This window comes from Adiantum capillus-veneris, chromosome 13, assembly GCF_014529385.1.
Source record: "Adiantum capillus-veneris isolate H3 chromosome 13, ASM1452938v2, whole genome shotgun sequence".
Classification (NCBI taxonomy): Eukaryota; Viridiplantae; Streptophyta; class Polypodiopsida; order Polypodiales; family Pteridaceae; genus Adiantum; species Adiantum capillus-veneris.
This window is the reverse complement of record NC_140943.1, coordinates 17,511,991-17,534,554: the sequence shown is the minus strand read 5'-3', so window position 1 is coordinate 17,534,554 and position 22,564 is coordinate 17,511,991. Positions and strand designations below refer to the sequence as shown.

The following is a 22,564-nucleotide window of genomic DNA, read 5'->3' as shown; positions in this document are numbered from 1 at the left end:
TTTCAAAGGGTGACAAGCTCATTTCAAACGGTATGATCTACCCAAGGAAGGGGGGAGTGTTTTCTAACAGTCATCATTCATTTGTTTCCCTCTCAACCTTCCTCCCTGACCTCTATATCTCCCAATCTTAGGGAATGTACATATAAAGCTTTATACTCACAAAAAACAAAAAAATAATAATAAAGAGCAAGAGCAATTAGCAAACGAGTATGCACAATAAAAGTCAAAACATTGACTCATACCTACACATTTACATCCGGTACACTGAAACAGAAACCTATGTCATGACTGTTTTAGAGTTGAGTGATTAGCAAAGTTCTCTTTTCCCACTGATGTGCCTCCTAGAGGTATTGTTTGTGTTTCATAGTGTGTACAGGAACGTGTTGTTGTGGTTAGGATTTGGACCTTCATGGAATCTTTATCTCGACTCACTCTTCAAATCAAGCGCGACCATCGACACAAACAGGTGTTTCTTGTCCATTAGCATTGCCCCTTATATTTTTGCATCCATGTTTGTCTGCTTTGATTGTGATTGGTAGCATAATATTCACCGCATTTGCTTAGTATCAAACATTTAATTCAATGTAATTTTTTGTCATAATCACTTGTCTAGGTTTAAAAATCAAGCAGTCCGACAAACTAGTTTAACCAAGTTAGGTGTTAGAAATCTTCTCTTAATACCATGGGGAATGCCTTCCTAATAATTAATGGTTACTTAGGTTCTTAATCCGATTTAGGCAGCATTGTGTGAAATGTACTAGAGCTTTCTAGTGGGCTTGACACTATTGACCTTTAGCTTAAGTATTATAAAGGGAGTTTACTGGTGTGATGAGCCTGGGAGATGTATTAGTGTTATATGACCCCCCAAAGTTACAAAATTAAAATGCTGAAAATGAACAAACAAAAAATCAAAGTGCCACACTGTAAAATCTTAAGCTGGAAGAGAAATCTCAGCTTGATTTGGTACTTCATTCACATGTATTGCCTATGGTACTAGATCCCTAGAGGTTCCCAGTGTGGGCGCTTTTCCTTGAAAAGCAAAAAACCCAAGGCATACAAAATAAGCACACACATCAAATTGAATCACTGTGAAAAGACTTTGGGGGGTCAAAGAAAAAGTAATCAGTCAGGCGATGATTTCATGAGAAATTCCTTTTATGGTAGCTTAACTACAAGGTCTTCTAGATATAGCCTCTAGTCAGCCCTCGAACATGAATACTTGGCTCTCGCGATTAAACAACTTAATTGACCATTGAAAATTAAGAAGCGTACCCATGGTATTAATATTCAATCTCTAGTGCCTTTCGACCGTCAAATTAGCGACCCCAGACTTGTTTAATTTTTTACCTTTACATCTGTTTATGCATTTGATTACATTGCAATTTAATGTTCATTGCTGACAAATTGTTTGAAATTCTTTTACCAATCAATGTGTCTACCTAAAACTGCATATGCTTTTTAATCACTTATGAGAATGCAATTACTGTGCCAATGTTGTTTGATTTTGCAGTGACTGAAGAAGGCTAAGGACATTCATCTCAAATGCTCTTCCACCTCGACGAATGAGCTTCAACTCAATAGCTTCCGATGACGGAATCTACATCAGGAAGGGGGGCATGTTAACCCTCACGGCTCACGGACACCCCATCACCTACGACGGACATGTATTATGTATTTGGTAGAGTCAGGTACCGGGCTTGTCGGACCAATAGGAAAAGGGTAAGAGTGATCGCCGATGAGAGGCGCACTCTAACTGGGACATTCAAGGGATTAGTTGGCTAAGCATGGGCGCCCAAGTGTGAATGGGGTGAGCTCATATAAAAACCAACTAAACCTAAAATTCACTCATTCTCTCATTTGTGCAATAGAAGAGTGCTCTTGCTCCATCTCCATCTCCATCTTCTTCTTCTTCACCTCCTTGTGTGTGTGTGTATGTGAGAGAGAGAGAGAGAGAGAGGGAGAGTGTGTGTGCGATCGAGCATTACGAAGGCACGACGGCGGCGAAGCGGTTGAGCGCGGCACGACTGCAGCTTCTTCTTCATCCCGACGAGGAATCCACCACGAAGGTGAGCGTAGAGCGGTGAGTGACACACCCTTTGCTCTCTTGAGCTTGTTAGTTTAGGCTTGTTGTGTGCTTGGAGCCATTTGTGGCTCGCACACGGTGTATCGGCAAGTCCTTTGCTTTGACAGTGCGGCAAGGAGCGCACACAGAGCACTTAATAAAATCACGATAAAGAATCCATTTCATATTCCTCGTGTTAACGATTTTCTTGATAAGTTAAGTGGTGCATCTATTTTTAGTACGATAGATCTTAAATTTTGATATCATCAAGTGCATATGATAGAAAGTGATATTCATAAAACTATGTTTCAAACACAATCTGGTCATTATGAATTTCCTATAATGCCTTTTGGTCTAACAAGTGCACCTACTACTACATTCTCACATATAATGAATTGCATCATTTTGAAGCATCAAGATTATGTTATGGTTTTTTTAATGACATTTTGGTTTTTAGTAAGAAGGAAAAAGATCATTGTGCACATTTGGATTTGGTTTGTAAATTGTTACATGAAACTCATTCTTCAAAACTAAGATATAATATTTAGGTAACATTGTCTTTAATTAGTGAAGGAATTCGTGGGGATCCTAAAAAGACTTAATGCATCAAGGAATGGCCTAGAACTCAATCTATTCATGAGATTCGTTCTTTTCTTAGTTTGTGTAGCTATTATAGAAAATTCATTTGAAATTTTCCATACTTGGCTTTACCACTCACAAAACTTTTAAGAAAGAACACATCTTTCAATGTCAAAAATCTTTTGAGACACTCATATATGTACTCATACATGCCCATATTTTACAATTTTTTAATTTTAAAAAACCCTTCGTTTTGGTCACAAAACTGATGCTATTGGAAGTGGTGTTGTTTTTAAAAGATCCTCTTAACTAAACAAGTGGCCCTATTGTTTCTTAAGTATATTTTTGTTTTGCATGGAATGTCTAAAACTATCATTTCTGATTGAGATAGATGTTTTTGCAATGATTTTTGGGTGACACTTTTCTCAAATTTGGGGAGTCAAATAGACTTCACTTTTGCATCTCATAATGAATCTAATGGACAAGCAGAAGCAACCACTAGTACTATTTGAGATCTTTTACAAACATACACTTATAAGAGACCATGAACTTGGGAACTTGCTTCTTTAATTTGCATACAAAAAAACTCCTCATTCATCCATGGAACAATAACCATTTCAAATTGAATATGGATACTCATTGCCTACTCCCTTATCTAGCATTCTCATGAAGTACCACATGCAAATCTTGGAGCAAGCAAAACAAGAAATTCACAAAGCATAACATGCATACCTCAAACAATCAAATAAAAAGAGATAACTTATGGATTTGAAGAGGGGGATTTTGTGATGCTTCCCATTGAAAAGAGACATCTTAAGAGTGTAGAGACCAATCCTGTTATTAAGGTAGCACCACGGTAATATAGTCCCTTTAAAATTACTAATCATATTAATGCTGATTCCTTTGGATTAGATAGCACCACTGTATTATGACCCCTTTAAAATCACTAATCGTATTAATGTTAATTCCTTTGGATTAGATAGCACCAAAGGAATTAGCTATCTAGTTCCTTTGGATTAGATAGCACCACGGTATTATGGCCCCTTCAAAACCACTAATCGTATTAATGTTAAATTTTTTTAATTAGTTCTTCATGATTCTTGAAAAATTCACAACACGTTTCACATAAGTCTTCTTTTTCCTTTCAAAGGTTCTCTACCATCGCTCCCTATCAGTAATGATCCACCCTTTTTAGAAGAAGATTTTGAAATCCACATACTTGCGACCATCGAGACACTTTGACATGCAATGCTATGCTGCATCGCAAGTATTTGCTTAAGTATAAGAATCATGGCCTTTGAAAGCACCAAGTGGATGCTAGAGACATTTTTTTGCTCTCATCCCAATATCTTGGAAGCATATCAAACTTCTGAAAGTTGAAAGTTTTTATTCTTTACTTGAGGTTCGCCCTTTGACAACTATTCATCAATGTATCATTTAGAGCAATAATTGATTGAAATTTTGTCCTTAAACTAATGAAAAAGGTAATTGCTTTTCTTGAGTTTCTTTTCAATGTTGTCATGCTCAACTTATCTTTGTTAGTGGGCCCGCTAAAAAGATCTCTTTTCGTTTCGTAGATATTTGGATATGTGGATTGCGCTTACCTTTTTGGTTTCCTCTATTCAGGATATTATGATGAGTAGTGAGAAGTTCCCTCTGAGTACTTTACTTGATTCAACATATATCATGTGGAGATCTGCCTTGTTTTCACACAAATCTTAAAGATTTTTAGTTTTCTCTATTTTTTGTATAATTGAGAGTAGTTGCTTCTCTATCAGTAGGGAGAAATGTTATCGTTATTACTATCTTTGAACATTTAATCATTTTGCTTATGTTTTATCCTCAAAAACCATTCAAAAGAAGCAATGTAAATAGAAATCTTCTTTACCTACTATTCTTAGAATTTAAGAGAAAAGCAACCACGTTTATTTTTTGGGTTGCATGCATGAAGAGAGAGAGAGAGAGAGAGAGAGAGAGAGAGAGAGAGAGAGAGAGAGAGAATCTCAAAATTGCGTCTTCACGTGCACCGCACTTTTCCAGCAGGAATTAGCTTCTTAACTCTTCACGAGGAAGATGAAAGCTCCAAAAGCATCCTAACTAGGCAAACTGGAGTTTTACCCACCTTTTAAAAGCAACTAAGCCATCAAAATCTCCATCATAACAAAGCTATAGAAGATACACTTTTGCCCTCTTTTATGCTATTTTTCACTCTTAATCACATCATACACTCCCTTGATTGCGTAGCTCATGCTCTCTTATCTTTTATATATTTATACTATTGTAATTCCTGCTCCATCAGATGAATAAAGAGGCGGAAGGCAAATACTCAATCATATTGATTGAGGGGGATAGTTGATATCCAGTATGGTGTCTTGTGTTTTGAATCTTGTTTATGTTGTTCTCTTTGTGTGTTGTGATTGAACAGGACGCTCTACAATTGTTGGGGATATAGCTTGCATTAAGTGCAAAAGTCCAAGGCATCCCACCAAAGCACAATCATATGTGATTGTATTTGGAGAGAATCTCAGATCTTGAATTGGTTGATAATAGCCCATAGCTTCCTAGGCCTACCCTAATTGTGTAGATCTTGCAATCAATGTAGCCTCAGATACGATATTCCGCAGAGGAAGCCTTGGCTCCACTTTTGCTGACAACAACCAAGTGCTTCTAGGCCATACCCATGTTGGACAAACCTTATGCAATAAGCACATCTCAAGAGAGGCATCTCGACGGACATTAGGGAGATCTTTGAGAACATAGTGCTTTGAAAAATATACCACATTGGTCATACGTGTCAATCAAAGCATCACCAAGCATTGCATGGTCTTACTCGTGCCTACTCTCACATAATACCACATGCAATCAGAACGCAAGCATGGGTGATTGCACTTGGAGGGAAGCCCTAGCTTTAGCAGACAACTTCTTGGCCATAGCCATGTTGACCTTGCCTTGCAATAAGTGTAGCCAAGGCTGTTGCTGCTAATGACTGCAGTCTCACACGCACACACGCACACGCGCACGCACGCACGCACGCACACACGCACACGCACGCACGCGCACACACACACACACACACACACACACACACACACACACACACACACACACACACACAAAGAGAGCTCCTGCAACTTGGAACTTGGCTATCTCATTTGGGAGGTCGAGCAGCTCCATAGTAGCCCTATTTCCCACATGCAAGTTGATCAAGCCCATAAATCCGCATTGTTCCTCTCATGTGCTACGTAATAGCATGTGCATGCATAAGCGCGTGCACACATACACAAACAGTCATGTTCCCACACTATGCTTAAATTAGGCGAGAAGCTTGTGGTCCTCGCAACACCATGGGAAGAAGGGTACTCTTGATGAGAAGTGAAGGAGCTGGGGAGAGCGCATTGTGAAAATGAAGGAACGGCCCATATAGAACACTTTTGAGCAGCTTGGCGCGGGAGACGGTGTCAAGGCCTTTAAGAGCCCATGGTGTTTTTAGCGAGTAGGTCCTAGAAGGAGCAGGAGGTGGGATGGGTTGGCGATACATTTGGGACGCAAATCGTGTTGTTTCTCCCCATAGCCCCCCCCCCCCCCCCCCCCCCCCCCCCCTCTTTCAAAGGAGACCTTAATGAGCTACATCCTAAATGTGAGTACTATGTAGGCATACACATCGCCATGCAACAACAATGTATGTATGGCCCCCCCACCGTGTTGCGGCACCAAGGCAAGGGTGGCAACTTTGGCTACCAAGCTACGACCTACAGGTGACGTGCTCATCACCAAGTGCCATAGCAAGGCCGACAATTTTGGCCTTAGAGGTGCCACCTGCAGAGGCGGGTAGGCAAGGTCCTAGTGTGTGCAACACAATAGCAAGGGTGGCAATGTTGGCCACAAAGGTCTGTGATGAACTGTCTCTGTACCTTGCATGTGTGCAATTGACATGCTCTCTCACTCCCTTGCAGGTGTGAAACAATGTGTTCTCTCTCTCTCTCTCTCTCTCTCTCTCTCTCTCTCTCTCCCCGCCTTGTCTGGTCTGTCGTGATTACGTGTCACATCCAAGCTCACAATCATCTCACCTTTATTGGATTGCAACAAAAGCAAAAATGAAATGTTAGCAGTACTAACAGATACTTTCTTGTCTCTCTCTCTCTCTCTCTCTCACACACACACACACACACACACACACGCGCACACACACACACACACACACACACACACACACACACACACACACACACACACACACACACAGGCTGCTCATGGACACTCATTTGAGGATGGTGCAGTAGGTGGAACCATCGAGGCCGCCTCTCTCTCTCTCTCTGTGTGTATGTGTGTGTGTGTGTGTGTGCATTGTGCTGATCACTGTAGGAGGTAGATGTAGGGAGGGTTTTAAAGCCTAGCTAAGCATGACGGAGCTGCAAACCCAATGTAGGGAGCCAGGGACCCATGCCGGTGGGACACTTTATAATTATGTGATTATCACGTGATTGCAACAGAAGGGGTTATTAAAATTTATTTTTTCTCATATTTTCACATACGACAACTTTAACTTTTTTTGGATTTTTCGAGTGTAGCTGTAGGTTTTGACACGTGTGAAGGGCACTCTTTTTGCTCTCTCTTTCTCTCTCTGAGCACCGAGCGCCGGTGTTGCTTGGTTGTAGGCTACCATCGTCGGAGCAAGCAAGTGTTGCCATGTGGTTGGGCAAGGGGCCGCAATTCCCTCCCGCTATAGATACTAGTACGATCGGCCGCCTTCGGTGGTCTCTCACTCTTTCTCTCTCCCTCTTTATCGCGTGCACATGGGTTCTTTCAATTTTGGAGTTTATCCTTCATGTCTCAGATTTCAACACGTGTAAAAGGTCCCCGCCATCTTATGTTAGACATATTATGTTATATGATATGAGCTGCCCAAAGGACGGGACAAGTAGTTTGAATAGTAGAGCTGGGTTCATTTGGCGCGAAGGCCATGGTGGTGCGAGTGCTGAACGTGGCGGAGAAGCCGTCAGTGGCGAGAGCAGTGTCGGAGATACTTTCAGGAGGGACCATGCGGTCACGCGAAGGCCGCTCTGTTTATAATAAGATTTTCGAGTTTGAGTACACTATCGCCGGACAGCGCTGCTTCATGAGCGTCACCTCTGTCACAGGCCACCTCATGGAGCTTGAATTTGAGGAGCGCTACCGCAAATGGCACTCTTGCGACCCTGCTGAACTCTACCATGCCCCGGTTCGCAAGCACGTCCCTTCTGACAAGCTTCCCTTGCAGCGTACCCTCCAGGAAGAGGCACGCCGCTGCTCCTGGCTCATCCTGTGGCTCGATTGTGACCGTGAAGGCGAAAACATCGCTTATGAGGTGGTAGACATCTGCAACTCCTCCAATCCAAACCTCAACATCTGGCGAGCTCGTTTTTCTGCTCTCATCCACAGGTGCGCCCTTTCACATCACTGCGAAGCAGAGTTGGAGAGGGCAATATGCTATGCAAATTCCTTTTCCTTGCCATGTGTTTCTTCATCACTTTCTGCTTGCAGGGATATCCATGATGCTGCTCAAAATCTTGTTCGACCAAACTCTCTTTTTGCAGATGCAGTTGATGTCAGGCAGGTAATGTTGTGGTGTGCTGCTACAACTTTACTGGTGGCTGCAAGGTTCTTTCTTACTTAAGCAGAATATTGCAGGAAATCGATTTGCGGATTGGGGCATCATTTACTCGTTTCCAAACAATGCTGTTGGGAGATTCTTTTGTGTTTCCTTTTGCAGAGAATGAAAAGAAGCTTGTTCTCAGCTATGGTCCTTGTCAGGTTTGAGTAATTGATATGACTGCAGCATTCATGAGTGGCCTTATGTTTTCCTGGATCCTTATCATAAGTGCTGCTTGCAAAGCCCAATGAAGAGACTTTCTACTCATGTTCTGTGGTTTTTTTGCAGTTTCCAACACTTGGCTTTGTGGTGGAGCGGTATTGGGAAATTCAAGCTCATCAGCCAGAGGATTTTTGGACAATCAATTGCCAATATAGCTCAGATGAAGGCAATGCAAATTTTAGCTGGAAGTAAGCCTTGTTTTAAGTATGTATCTGTAGCTGTTAGTTCAGGGTAAACAAATCAAAAAAGATTGAAACCACTCAAAAAGAAAAAAAAGGAGCAAATAAATCTTTCCGCGTAGGGGCAGCATAGGCTGGCCGGTAACCTTCGTTGACATTGGCATTTGCATATCCAGCCATTCGCTCTACGAGCATCCATCTAACTGTTGAAACCCTAACCCTAACCCTAACCCTAACCCTAACCCTAACCCTAACCCTAACCCTAAGGGCAGCAGGCAGATTTTCGAAATTTGCGTTGACATGATGACGTGGTAGGTTGTACGGATTTTTGCGTTTTGCGTTGGTTGATGACGTGGTAGGCTGTATGGATTTCTGTGATTTACGTTGGCAGCTTTTTGGCTTTGCTTTTGGACCAAATGCTTTTAAGTTTGAAGGCTTTTCACTATAATTGCTTTTTTAGGCCAAGGGCCTTTAAATATGAGGCTAGGGCTCGTTCTTTGGCATGCTTCTTGGAGAAGGTGCAGAGTCTGGAGTACCGGCTTGTACTGTGTTGATGCAATATAAAGAAATACCGAAAGGGGCGCCAAGGTTTGGGGCCAATACTCTTTGGGTGGATTTCCGCCACTCCGTGTCGTGTGTGCTCTCTCTCTATTTCAGTTCAGTTGTTATTTAAGTGCTAAAAGTCTGTTCAGTCTGTTCTTTTATATTGGCATGTGGTGCCCGTCTTGTGACATCAGTACACATGGGACTTGGACACTGCTTTTGCCAAGGTCCGGGAGGCTCACGATCAAGTGGAACATTTGAAGAAGATCTGCTTCGAGTGTAAGGTGCAGCGGAAGTGAATGTTGAACATTGCTAAAGATGAATGCTCTGAACTGTGCTCAAGGGTTGCTTTTACTTACGGAAGGGAGAGCCTTCCGTTCCCTTAGTGAGAGACTGCAAATGATCACAAACAAAAGTGGTAAACATTGTGAATGAAGGTGCTGAGACTAAGAGATAGAGAGAGAAGAATACGACACCAGAATGTTGTCAAACCCTCCTCCAAAGGCCCCACTCTCTATGGCGAGAGTGGTCTACTATTGATTGATCAAATCTCTACAATGCAGTGGACTTGCCGACGATGTTGACGGCGATGAGGACGACGACGAGCCGGGCTGAAATCTGAAAACGATAAGGGCTGAAATTTGCAACTCTTATATCTGCTGAATTCAGACTCTATGTCAGTGACGACGGAGGTGACGATGCGCTGAAAACACAGATGCTGAAATCTGTGAATAGCGGGCTGAATCTGCAAACGCTGGCTGATTTGATCGTGCGGCGAGGATCTGTTGCGGGAAGGTGAGAACTGTGAGGTTTGGGGGCTTCCGTATGGAGTATAAATGCTGAAAACTGAAAACATCGAAGCTAAGGCCGAATGTGTCGTTGGGAATCTGCAAAACGCCAGGTTGGAGTATATGTTGCAAAAACGCCAGGCTGATCTGGCGTTTTGCAAACGCTAGATGATCTATTGCAAAAACGCCAGAGCTTATCTGCTGCAGAAATCGCTAGCTTGGTCTTGATGGCTGAAAACTCTATGGAGTCGTACCGGTCTTGCTAAGAAGGTGCATTGTAAGTGTGGTTCTTCTGTCTCTTTTGTCCACAAAGCTACAATAGATCCGTCTCCCACGCGATCTACCCTCCTCAACGATGGCTCTAAGTGTCAAGATATGGTCAAGAGTAGAAAAACCCCTTCTAAACCCTGCCTATGCGGTTGCGCGTATCCCCTCCCTCTCTGCCCATCTACTCAGCTGCTGCTCAAGAATAGATGCGTACAACCATCCACTGCTTGCTCTATCAGCAAGCTCTCGCTTGAGGGCTGAGACCTCTTCTTCAAGTGCTTTGGAGTCCGCCTTAAGTGCTTGTAGCTCTGCGTGCATGTCCTCTTTCTGAGATTGGAGAATTTTGAAAGAAATTGCAAGGATCTGTAAATTTACCAAAGGCAAAAATTGCAAGGAATTTTTTGGCAGAAGTTGCAAGGACCTGCAGATTTACAAATACAGAACAGCTTTGACAAAATCTAGTAGAAAATCAGAAAATCAAATATCAAGAATGTTGATTGATATAAGGGAAACATATGTATGCAATATGCGGGACATGGATGTATGTGTGATGTGGACATAGTGGGTCGGCCTTGCAGAAGTGCAGATTGGGTTTTTGATATAGGTCATGAGCGCTTCGCCAGTGTGTAAGCCCCATCCGAAAGCAACCTTTGTGCTTACAAACAAGCGGATAACACAAATGGAAAGGGAGATGAAAGACTGGAAAGCAGATACGGAGGGATGGTGGAAAGAGAAGGCCAACCTTCTTCAAATGTTTTTCAACGAAGACGCGCAGTGGAAGAAAGAGAAAGAGGACCTGTACGCAGAGCTACAAGCACTTAAGGCGGACTCCAAAGCACTTAAAGAAGAGGTCTTAGCCCTAAAGCGAGAGCTTGCTGATAGAGCAAGCAGTGGACTAGAGGAAGGGGAATTCAAGCCTTCGGTGATAGAGGAAATCAAGGTCATCAAGGAACATGTACGGATGATCAAAGAGGAGGAGAAACAAAAGGTGGTAAAGACGTCTTCGTGGATGGATGTGATCATGAAGACGCAAAAGAAGGCGGATGAGACCGAGAAATGGATAGAAGTCGCTAAGAAAGGGAAAGGGAAAGAAACCACATCTGCCCCGACTCCCCACTCCTATAATCATCAACATGACTCTAGAAGAAGAGTAGCGAAGGAAAACTAGAGCTTTGCATATGAGAGTAACCGGTCTTAAAGACCGAGATGATGTGGAAGGGGAAGTGAAAGAACTTCTCCGCATGATGGGTAGTGAGGCTACTCATACAAAGGCATGGAAGGTGGGGAAGAAGACACAAGGCAATGGGGAGACTTCAAAAGGGAGAGCTTTAATCATCCGTTTCCCATCCATGGAGGCAAAGAAGGACTTCTTGAAGAAGCGTCCTACACTAAAGAAAACGGGCATATTCCTTGGAGATGACCTCACTCTCACACAGCTTGCGCATATGAGAGAGGTAATGCCAGAGATTCAAGCGGCAAGGAAGAAGGGAAAGACGGCCTTCTACAAAGATGGCCAGGTGGTGATTGTAGAGCGGTGCTCCACATGACGGTGGGAGACCCATGGGACCACACTCAAAGTTGCCACTTGGAATTGTAATGGATCTATGCGACTTGATGTGGGCGCCTTTGAGGATAGTTTCACGGGAAGAGACATCGTCTTCTACTCTGAGACACTTCAGGCCCCTGGGCAGTCTATGCCTCACATTAGTGGATATAGATGAGAGAGTCTGTAGACGGGAGACACGATCAGAGCACAGAGGGCGGGGATCAGGAGGAGTGACAGTGTTATTCAGGGAGGAGTTGCAGCCATTGATACATATAGTCCGCAGGGATGAGCAAGCTAGGTACATGTGGGTGAGATTGAGAGCAGAGACAGACAGATATCAATACATTTCTCTATTTGCTACTTTCCTCCGAGCACGTCAGTGTATGCACCACCTAGAGGACACCCTTTTCTATTTTGGATGATGACATATGGGAGTTCTCTAGAGATGGTGACATCATCATTCTAGGGGATTTCAATGCTAGGATTGCCCATCATCAGACAATATTTTATGATACTTCAGAGGAGATGCTGAGAGAGCTGGATGTTGTAGAGACAGGCCTATCGAGACTATCACAAGATGGAGCACACACTGAGTATGGATGACACTTGATAGACATGGTGAGTGCACATGGATTCGCCATCTTGAATGGCCTACAGAGATTTCCCGCTTCGGGGGGTTTTACATGCTTTCCACACAGACATGGAGCCAGCACAGTGGATTATGTCATGGCTCAGCCGAGCCTCATCTCTAGTATCCAGGATCTCATTGTTGGACCCAGACCTGTTGGTGTGGCAGTGGATCATGCTCTTGTGTTGTTGACCATCTCTTTTCAGTTTACTGTATGACACAGGCTACGAACATCAGCCCCTACTAGCTACACCTTCACACGGGAGACAGACTCTGTATACATAGATGGGATCTACAGAGGCCTGTGAACAGAGGAGCCAGTGCGACATGTGGAGGAGCTTACTACTATATTGACACAGACACTACATGATGCAGCAGCACAGGCATATCCACATACCCAACCTGAGCAGAGACGCCGCTCGGGGAGCATGCCCCAGAACAATTGGTATGATGAGGAATGCCGGGACACTAGGGCTAGACTTCAGAGGGAGGTGCTTTTGGGGGACATCACTCATAGACAGTCTCACAGATTGACTTTCGACGCCTAGTGCAGCGGAAGAAGAGGGCATTTTTGGCTCGCCTAGAGCAGGATCTATACCAGCTATTCTTGAGTCATGACTCACGTGAGGCATGGCGGCTCTTTCAAGAGCACTGCCCCCCCTCCCCCCCCCTCCCCCATCACTGCTACAAAGGACTGGGGCCAGTACGTGTGGAGAGAGAGAGAGAGAGAGAGAGAGAGAGAGAGAGAGAGAGAGAGAGAGAGAGAGAGAGAGAGAGAGAGAGAGAGAGAGAGAGAGAGATGATATGATATGATATGATATATTAACGTCTTCAAAAGGCCAAAATGACCTATGAGACGAGCTGATACAAAGTGGTGAAACTAGTACAATGTCTAAATACAAAAGTACAAAGGTACTGAATGCAAAAAATAAAAGTGAGAAGTGAGTAGTGACAGTGAAAATGAAGTGTAGTGTAACAGACTTGGACACTCCAAGTCAAGAATCAACCGCGACAACACCAAATAACCACTTCAAAACAATTCATAGATCACAATAGATTTGCACTGGCCCGGCGGAGTTCCGTGCCTAGAGATATTGGCCCCAAAAACTGGCGCCCCTTTCGGTATTTCTTTTTATATTAATCAATCATCAAAGTACAAGAGAGCGGTTAGGGTTTCACTCTCAGACTCTGCGTCCAGATGCTCTGAGAAGTGAGGCCCTCACCACTAATTTAAAGGTTACAAGGGATGCCCAAAAGTAGAGCCCCAAAAGCTTCAAATCAAAAGCAATTGCTCTCTCTCTCTCTCACAGAGAGTCAAAACATGAAAGCAAAAGCATTCTCTCTCTCTTTCTCATTTAAGTAGAGAAAAAGCGAAATTTGCGTCGCTCATCATTTTCCTTTTTTTTTTTTTAATTAATAAATCCGCCTCCGCGATTTCCGAAAATTAGGGTTTTTGGCAGAAATTAGGGTTTGCAGGAATTTTAGGGTTTCTGGCAGAAATTAGGGTTTTTGCTATCTGCCACGTCATCACTTTGTGACATACCCCCCTCTTGAAAGCATTGTAATCGACCGCGATTACGCCTGCAAAACCGACAAAAGCCATAAACCGTCTTAGCAGACATTGACTGTTAGTACCTACGCACTAGGAACACACATCTAGCACATGTACACAATCGATAGTCACATCACAGGACATCACCAGACATCACAGGACATCACATGACATTCAACATTCATTCGGATCTTAGACCATGATTTATCGGCAATGTAGCTAGCAATCACATCTAGGTCCAATCGGGACCTCATCGATGTCCGATTGACTAACCCCTATTGCAACCATGTCTATTCGAGATCAATCAGTCTAAAATGCTGCAGTCGTTTCGTCTATCAGTTCCTGCACTTACAAAAAGTCAAGAACAAATCAGTATCATAATCAGGAATTCCATTTCATAAAGTCATCCAGCAGAATACTGTCAGCTCTCAGTATCCCTGAAGCTCAAAGAGACATCAGTGACTTTAGTATCAAAATCGAGGCATCTGTTGACAAGGGAGTGGAGTGACTCCCCTCTTGTGCATCCCACTGCACCAGATCTCCGACCAAGCTGAATTCTGGGTTCCGTTTGGAGTAGACTATGCTAAACCAAAGCATTGAGGTAAAGTTTCACAATCCGAGGAGTATTTGCTAGGTCCTCCTCCTCCATCCACTTCGCATCAAATGCAAGAAAGTTCTTGAACTAAACCAAGAACCGCCTTCGGACTTTACCTTTCTTCGTATCGTTATGTGCCAAAATCTGTTCAGGAACAAGGATCTCCTCGTTTTCTTCCACTTTGGGTTGCTCATCAGGCTCCCCATCATCAGGCACATCACCCTTAACAGGATTCAAGAGACTCACATGCAATGCATTGTGAATCCTCCAAGTATCTGGCAGTTTCAATCGGAAGGAGACATCATTTATCTTGTCAGTAATCTGGAAAGGTCCATAGTATCACATACTAAGCTTTGGAAAAAGCCTCTCCTTTCCCTTTTTCTTTCTTAGGCGTGCCTTCTCAAAAGTAAGACCACCCAATCATCCTCCTTCAATTTCAAGTCGCGACGATGGCGATCCGCTTCCTTTTTCTGTCGTTCTCGAGACTTCTGCAAAGTCTCGCGAACCTTGGCAAAAGCCGTATCCAAATCTCGCGAATATTCATCCTCTTCCAATATCTAATCTTTCGTGCTCAGGAAGGATGGAACCTTCGCAGCACTTTCAACAATCTCACATGGCGTCTTCCCCGTCGAAGAGTGTATCGTGTTATTGTAGGCAAATTCCACCAAAGGTAAGTTCTTTTCCCATTGAGTCTTCTGATCCGAGATACAAGACTTCAATAAATCTAAAATCACTGAATTGGCAATCTCAAATTGCCCGTCAGTCTTCAAGTGGAACGATGACGAGAACTCCAACTGCGTGCCAATGTTCTCCTAAATTGCCTTCCAAAACAAACTCATAAATCTGGGGTCTCTATCTGAGACAATCGTCTCAGACGTGCCATGTAATCGGAAAATCATCGTGATCATTCTGTGTTCTTGGGAGATCAAAAATGAAATCCATTGTAATACTTTCCCAGGGGTGGGTGGGTATGGGTAAAGGCTGTAACAATCCCTGTGCCTTATGCCTGTCAAACTTGACCTTCTGGCATACCAAGCAACTGCGCACAAACTCGTCCACATCCTTTTTGAGTCTCGGCCCAAAGAAGTATCTCTCTACCCCTTTCATGGTGGTAGCAATGCCGCGGTGACTCGTAAAAGGTGGACAGTGGCATTCAGTCATAACCTTTTCCCTCAACGGCTGTGTAACGCACAACATAGTCTTTTTCATCAAGTAGCCTTCCCAAAGGGAGTATCCAGCTACTGTCTCCCCATCCCGTAGCCGTGTGAAAATATCTAAGCCCTTCATTTATCAAAGTCGCTTTCTCGGCCCGGTAGTCAACCACGGCGTAGTTCTTGTGGTACCAAGGGATCCCGAGTAGAACGTCACTCGCGTGCCCTGAACACCCTTGTCATTGCAAACAAAGTTTGCCAATGCTCGGTGTAATGGCAACATCCCATCCGGGTGCCAGTCGAACTACCTCCGCCTGTGGCGTTAGTCTGTCGGGCGTAATTCCAAATCGAGCCCTTCATCAAGTTCATCAAGTATAATCTCTAAGCCCTTCATTTATCAAAGTCGCTTTCTCAGCCCGGTAGTCAACCACGGCGTAGTTCTTGTGGTACCAAGGGATCCCGAGTAGAACATCACTCGCGTGCCCTGAACACCCTTGTCATTGCAAACAAAGTTTGCGAATGCTCGGTGTAATGGCAACATCCCATCCGGGTGCCAGTCGAACTACCTCCGCCTGTGGCGTCAGTCTGTCGGGCGTAATTCCAAATCGAGCCGCCAATTCCAAGTGAAAAGAAGTTGTCCTTGGCTCCTTCAAAAGGGCTTCTTGATCCTTCACTTTGCCCCAAAAGCGGCAAAGTTTGTACTTTCATTCATTAGATTCGGTGCAGGTCCCACGCCATGTGGTACCAGTTCTGCTTTTCTATCTGCCTTTTTTGCCACATTCCTCAGCTGCTCTCGAACTCTCAGACCTGTCGTCATCTTTATCATTCTGTTCTTTCTGTGCCTTATCACGGCACTTCGCGGAGATATGTCCCTGTTCCCTGTATCCAAAGCACTTCCCCTCTCTGATGAAGCGAGCTCTCTCCTCAGGAGTAAGCTTGGGTCGTGCATCCTCTTTTTTTTTTTCTCTGGGTTGCTCTTTTTTCTTTCTACTTTCATTCCCAGAAGTCTGTTCGGCTCGTTGTGTCATGGCCTCATCTGTGGGGTAGGTCAGACTGCCAGAGTGAATGGCAAAGCCCCGCTTCGCATGACTCATCAACTCCTGAACAGAAGCTGACTTCTGTTCCAAGCAGTGATTTTGGATCTCTGTAGGTAGACCCAAGGTAAACCGCTCAATCTGTTCTCTGAACGAGATCTTCTTGAATGAAGAGGCGGGTAGAAAAGAGCTCTAGAATCTTTCACAATAAGAATTCACTGTATCGCTCTTGGTCATCCGGAGATGGTTCCAAGCAGCTCGTATATCTCGCTCAAACTCTTGAGTCAACCAAGAAGAAATAAAAAGCCTCTTGAATTTCAGCCATGTAACTGGCACAGTCTTGCTTAATAGAAGCGTGGACCACCAAGTACGAGCATTCCCCTTAAAGTAAGAGGCAGCTCTCCGAATCTTGGAGTGCTCTGAATAGCGTCCTCCCGCGAAAGCGATGTCAAACTGCTATATAAAAGACAAAGCCTTCGAAGCATCTGAGTATCCTGAGAAAGTATCAAACTTGATCGAGTGGCCACCTTCCTTAAACTCTTGGACTTTCTTGCTTTTATCTTCGAGAAAGTCATATTGGTTGGCTTTGTAAAAATTCTTCTTGTTCGCATAAAACTTTCCGTCATCGGAATCTGAGCTGTCTGTAGACGAGTCCTAAGTAGAACTGTCAGTCTCTGGGCGAGATTTAGCCTTCTTTGCCTTTCTCTTGCCCTTTCCAAAGCGTTGCTTCTTGCTTCGCTTTTTACCTTTTTTGTCTTCTTCGCTCGAATCCGAGGAGCTAGAAGAAATGTCAGAAGAAGAAGAAGAAGAACTGGGTAGGTCTTCAAACTTGACGCGCTTCTTCAATTTCTTTGCCTTGTCAAATGTCGACCGACAACCCAAAAATCCCGGGAAGTCAGTGCTTTTCTTCTGCTTTTTGCCGTGCTTTTTAGCTTTCTTTTGCGCGTCAAAAAGCTGAGCAATCCGTGCATCAACCACGTTCTCCAGTTCCTTCTCCGTATATTTCTTGGAGGCAGAAGGTTTCTTGAGAGCGGGTTTCGGGAGTGGTGGTGTGGTTCTCTGCCACTCCGTCTGTACCTCTTCCAAAGAGGTCTGGTTCATATATTTTGCCATCTTCGGGTCCTTGGCAAAATTGAGCATCATCTTTGTTGCATCGCCGATCAACTGGCGACGCTCTATCTCTCGCCGCTACGCCTAAGTAGGCCAAGGCGGGCCATACTCTCTGCCTGAATCTTCGTTGTGATCCCAGCCCGCATCTCCAGATGCAGAGGGAGTCGATTGATCATTGCCTGAAGCTATAGGTGCCGCGGAAATTTCAGGGATCGGATTTCCCGTAGAAGAGAAATCGGCCGTGCTCTGATACCACTATAACAGACTTGGACACTCCAAGTCAAGAATCAACCGCGACAACACCAAATAACCACTTCAAAACAATTCACAGATCACAATAGATTTGCACTGGCCCGGCGGAGTTCCGTGCCTAGAGATATTGGCCCCAAAGACTGGCGCCCCTTTCGGTATTTCTTTTTATATTAATCAATCATCAAAGTACAAGAGAGCGGTTAGGGTTTCACTCTCAGACTCTGCGTCCAGATGCTCTGAGAAGTGAGGCCCTCACCACTAATTTAAAGGTTACAAGGGATGCCCAAAAGCAGAGCCCCAAAAGCTTCAAATCAAAAGCAATTGCTCTCTCTCTCTCACAGAGAGTCAAAACATGAAAGCAAAAGCATTCTCTCTCTCTTTCTCATTTAAGTAGAGAAAAAGCGAAATTTGCGTCGCTCATCATTTTTTTTTTAATTAATAAATCCGCCTCCGCGATTTCCGAAAATTAGGGTTTCTGGCAGAAATTAGGGTTTCTGCTGTCCGCCACGTTATCACTTCGTGACATGTAGAGTAAGTTCTCAATGACACTTCGGATGTCGTGCTAGGATGTCCCTGATCCTTTGTTGAAGTCTCCGTCGATGGAGTGTGCTCTTGTGTCTCGGTCGTGGTCGCCTCGATCTCCCAATCTCAATCGCCCTGTCAATGAGGGTGCCTCTGGTATGCACGTGGGCACAACTTTGCGCTGGTGTCTGCTCTCCTGGCTTTCCCGATCCAAAGAAATCTGTGATCGGTCTCTGTGACTGTCGTGTCCTATGTTTCCTCAATAGACTATCCCTATGCTGCTGTAGCTTAAGTAGATATAAGCCAAGGCATCTCTGATCCTCATACTTCATGACTCTATCTAGGGGTCCAAAGCCCTCCCTGAATAAGCAATGGAAGCGCCCTCGTATCTCATAATACACAGTGCAGTGGCATATGTAATGTAACTCTGTCTCTGGCTCTGTACCGCATAATTTACATATCCTGCTCTCCGGTGGTATCCCTCTGAATCTGCCCGTCTCAATCTCCAAATGGTGCGAGGATGTGCGGATCTGACCTATAGCGCATCGCAAACTATGAGACAGATGAGTGTCCATGTAGCTCGGACGAATCACAAACCCATCTCCCGAGAGTTGGAGAAGATGCTCCTTGTAGAAAGCCATCTTCGTGCCCAACTCTTGCACTGGCTCTACCCATGTCCTCCTGGTGTCCAACTGTATAAGATCCTGACGAATAAGTCTATTGATCTCCGTCCGTGTGACTGGTAGTGAAGGTGCATCCAGGGAATACTGAAAAGGAGGCAGTCTATCTAGGCTGAAACCATGCTGCTGAAACCAAGAGGTCATTTGCGCATACCAACATGATGTGTCTCCCTGCGTCGCTAACTGTCTAGAAGACTCCAGAGCCAATCTAGCGTATCTGCCTCCACGTGTATCCCATAGGCTGTGCAAAAAGGACACGGATCTGGTAATAGCCTCAATCTCTATAGGAGGGGTTGCTAGCTCCGCTCGAATAATCGCATGTGGTATGGAGGACTTGGCTCTAATCATCCGAGAGATCATAGATACCAAGGGCCTCTCCATGTTCCTCCACCTGTCATGATCCACAGATGGTCCCCACACCTGTACCTCATAAAGCATAGCTGAAGTAACCAAAGTATCAAAAAGCCATAGCTTTGTTCGTGGTTTCTGAAACTGAACCTGCGAACACATCCTCTCTAGCCCTCCCAGTGCTGCATATGCTCTAGACAGTCTAGTCTCTGCTGCTCTCCTCAGAGCAAACCTCGGTCCCGAGAATACCACCCCAAGATATGTATATGCATCTGTGTATTCCACAGTGTCCTGACCATATACGAGTGTAGGTGCCGATCTCCTGACCCACTGCGGAGTAGTGTTAAACACCATAACCTTGGTTTTACCAAGGTTCACAGACAATCTACTATCCTCCGCAAAGCTGTGTAATGCATCCAACTGTCTCTGCATGCCCTCTGGTGACTCTGATATCAACACAATATCATCAGCATATAGTAACAAAGGGATCCATGTCCCTGCTAGCTGAGCACCTCTGTCGCCTTCTCTGTCAATGTAGTCAGAAACCTCATCTACATACATACCAAATAGTGTAGGGGACAGAGGACACCCTTGCTTCACACCAATAGTGGAATGCACAATGTCAGGAATCCCCTCAGGAGTGCGTACGTGGCCAATCACTGAGCCGTATAAAGCCATGATCCCCCAAATGATCTCTGTGGGCACTCTCAACTCCTGTAACCTGCGCATCAATCTGGCTTTCGGTACTGTGTCGAATGCTTTGCGGAAATCCACAAAGCAACAATACATCCGTCTCCCATGTGCCCTACCCTCCTCAATAATGGCTCTGAGTGTAAGAATATGGTCCAAGGTGGAGAAACCCCTCCTAAATCCAGCCTGTCCTGCTGCTCGTATGCCCTCATTTTCTGCCCATTTACTCAGTTGTTGCTCCAGGATGGACGCATACAACCGTGCTAATGTGTGCCCTACCATAATAGTACGGTAATTCCCTGGTACCTTGGGATCCCCTGTTTTAAAGAGAGGTACAATAGTAGATAAACTCCAAAACCTGGGCAGTCCCTCACACATGACCCGGTTAAACAACTGTGCAAGAACCTCTGACAATAAATCTCTAGCATGTATCAAGTGCCTGCCACCAAACCATCATGATCATATGCTCTCCTAGTCTTCATCCTGTCAATGGCCTTCTTCACCATCTCAGTGGTAAAGAAGGTACTGGTGTCTGGGCATGGCTCTGTGGGGTCTGGTAGAGGCGGTTGCCCCGGTATTGTATATAATGATGCTGCATACTGACCCCAAATTTCGGGAGAAGTAATCATTGGAGGGGGGGAGTGCTCATGGAAGAAACGCCAGGCCTTCCCTGAATCTCGACTCAAAAAGAGCCGATACAAATCACGTTCCAACTGGGCTAAAAAGGCCCGCTTCTTCCGTCGTACTAGACGCCGAAGAGCAATCCGAGACTGTTTATATGTGATCACCCCAAGTACAAGCTCGCGCTGAATCTGAGCTCTCGTCTCTCTGCACTCATCATCATACCAACTATTTTGAGGTATGCTCCCAGAACGTCTTCTCTGATCTGGTCGAGTATGTGGGTATGCCTCTGTTGCTGCCCCATGCAAGATCTCAGTCAATAGAGTAGTAATCTCCTCCACAGTATAAACTGGCTCGGCTGCCCACATCCGTCTGTAAATCTCCTCTACATACACCGAGTCGGTCTCTGGTGTAAAAGCATATCGTGTGTGTGCAATCCTTTGTGGTGTCTGAGAAGCACTATACTGGAAGGAGATTGAAAAAGTCAAAAGAGCATGGTCCACTGCTATTCCAACAGGTCTAGATCCCACACTAAGATCCTGAATACTAGAAATGAAGCTCGGTGAAGTCATGACATAATCCACTGTACTAGCCCCATGTGTGTGCGGAAAGCATGTAAATCCCCCAGAAGAAGGAAAAATCTCTATTCCATTAAGTATGGCCAAACCATGCATAGCCGTCATCTCCATGAGATATCTCCCATACTCTATATGCTCCCTATTTGTTGAGTGTCTGTCAAGCCCCATCTCCGAAATATCCACTTCTCTGAGTATCTCCTGTGAGGTATCATAGAATACCGTTTGGGAGTTGGCCGTCCTGGCATCAAAGTCTCCCAGGAGAATGATATCTCCATCTCTAGAAAACTCCCATATGTCATCATCAAGTATAGAGAAAGGAGATTGTCCTTTGGGTGAGGCATAGACTGAAGTACTAGGGGGAAAGTAACATATAGCAATATATAAGAATCTGCCCGTCTCAGCTCTTAGTCTCACCCACATGTATCTCGCCTGGTCATCTCTCCGAACTATCTGTAATAGCGGCTGCAATTCCTCCTTGAATAAGACAGCTACACCTCCTGAACCCCGGCTCTCGTGTTGGGATCTAGCATCTGGTCTACAATCTGTTTCCCATAAATAACCAGTCACACGTGGCATCAACTGTCCAGACATCAAATGCGTTTCTGAGTAAAAAACAATGTCTCTATCTCTGAAGCTATCCTCAAAAGCACTCACATCCAATCTATAAGATCCATTACAATTCCATGCCGCCATCCGGAGTGTGGTCCCATAGGTCTCGCACCGTCATGCTGTGCGCTTTTCCAAAATCACTACTTTCCCTCCTCTATAAAATGCAATTTTTCCTTTCTCCCTTGCTGCCTTAATCTCTGGCATCAACTCTTGCATATGTGTTATTTGCGCCAAAGTAAGGTCATCCCCCATAAATATCCCTGTGTTCTTAAGTGCTGGTCTCTTCTTTAGGGATTCCTTCCTTGATTCCATAGTTGGGAATCGCAAAATAAGTGCTTTCTCTTTGACATTTCCGTTTCCATCAATTCCCTTCTTTCCT

General features: G+C 44.5%; 1 protein-coding gene and 1 pseudogene across 3 annotated transcripts in view; one reads left to right on the top strand and one right to left on the bottom strand.

Annotated features, from left to right (window-relative positions):
• Positions 1-7,576: 7,576 nt before the first annotated feature.
• The window catches only part of TOP3A (topoisomerase 3alpha), a 222,178-nt gene continuing 207,190 nt past the window's right edge, over positions 7,577-22,564 (top strand). For 2 of the 3 annotated variants that reach the window (XM_086526459.1, XM_086526458.1), the window contains exons 1-4: positions 7,577-8,059; positions 8,162-8,234; positions 8,309-8,431; positions 8,559-8,680. In XM_086526459.1, the coding sequence (XP_086382585.1) occupies positions 7,602-8,059; positions 8,162-8,234; positions 8,309-8,431; positions 8,559-8,680 (776 nt within the window). In that variant the 5' untranslated portion in view covers positions 7,577-7,601. Of the gene's footprint in view, positions 8,060-8,161; positions 8,235-8,308; positions 8,432-8,558; positions 8,681-22,564 lie in introns of those variants that run through there. The other variant, XM_086526460.1, reaches the window with a different exon arrangement.
• LOC147443656 (uncharacterized) lies at positions 18,677-21,681 on the bottom strand (annotated as a pseudogene).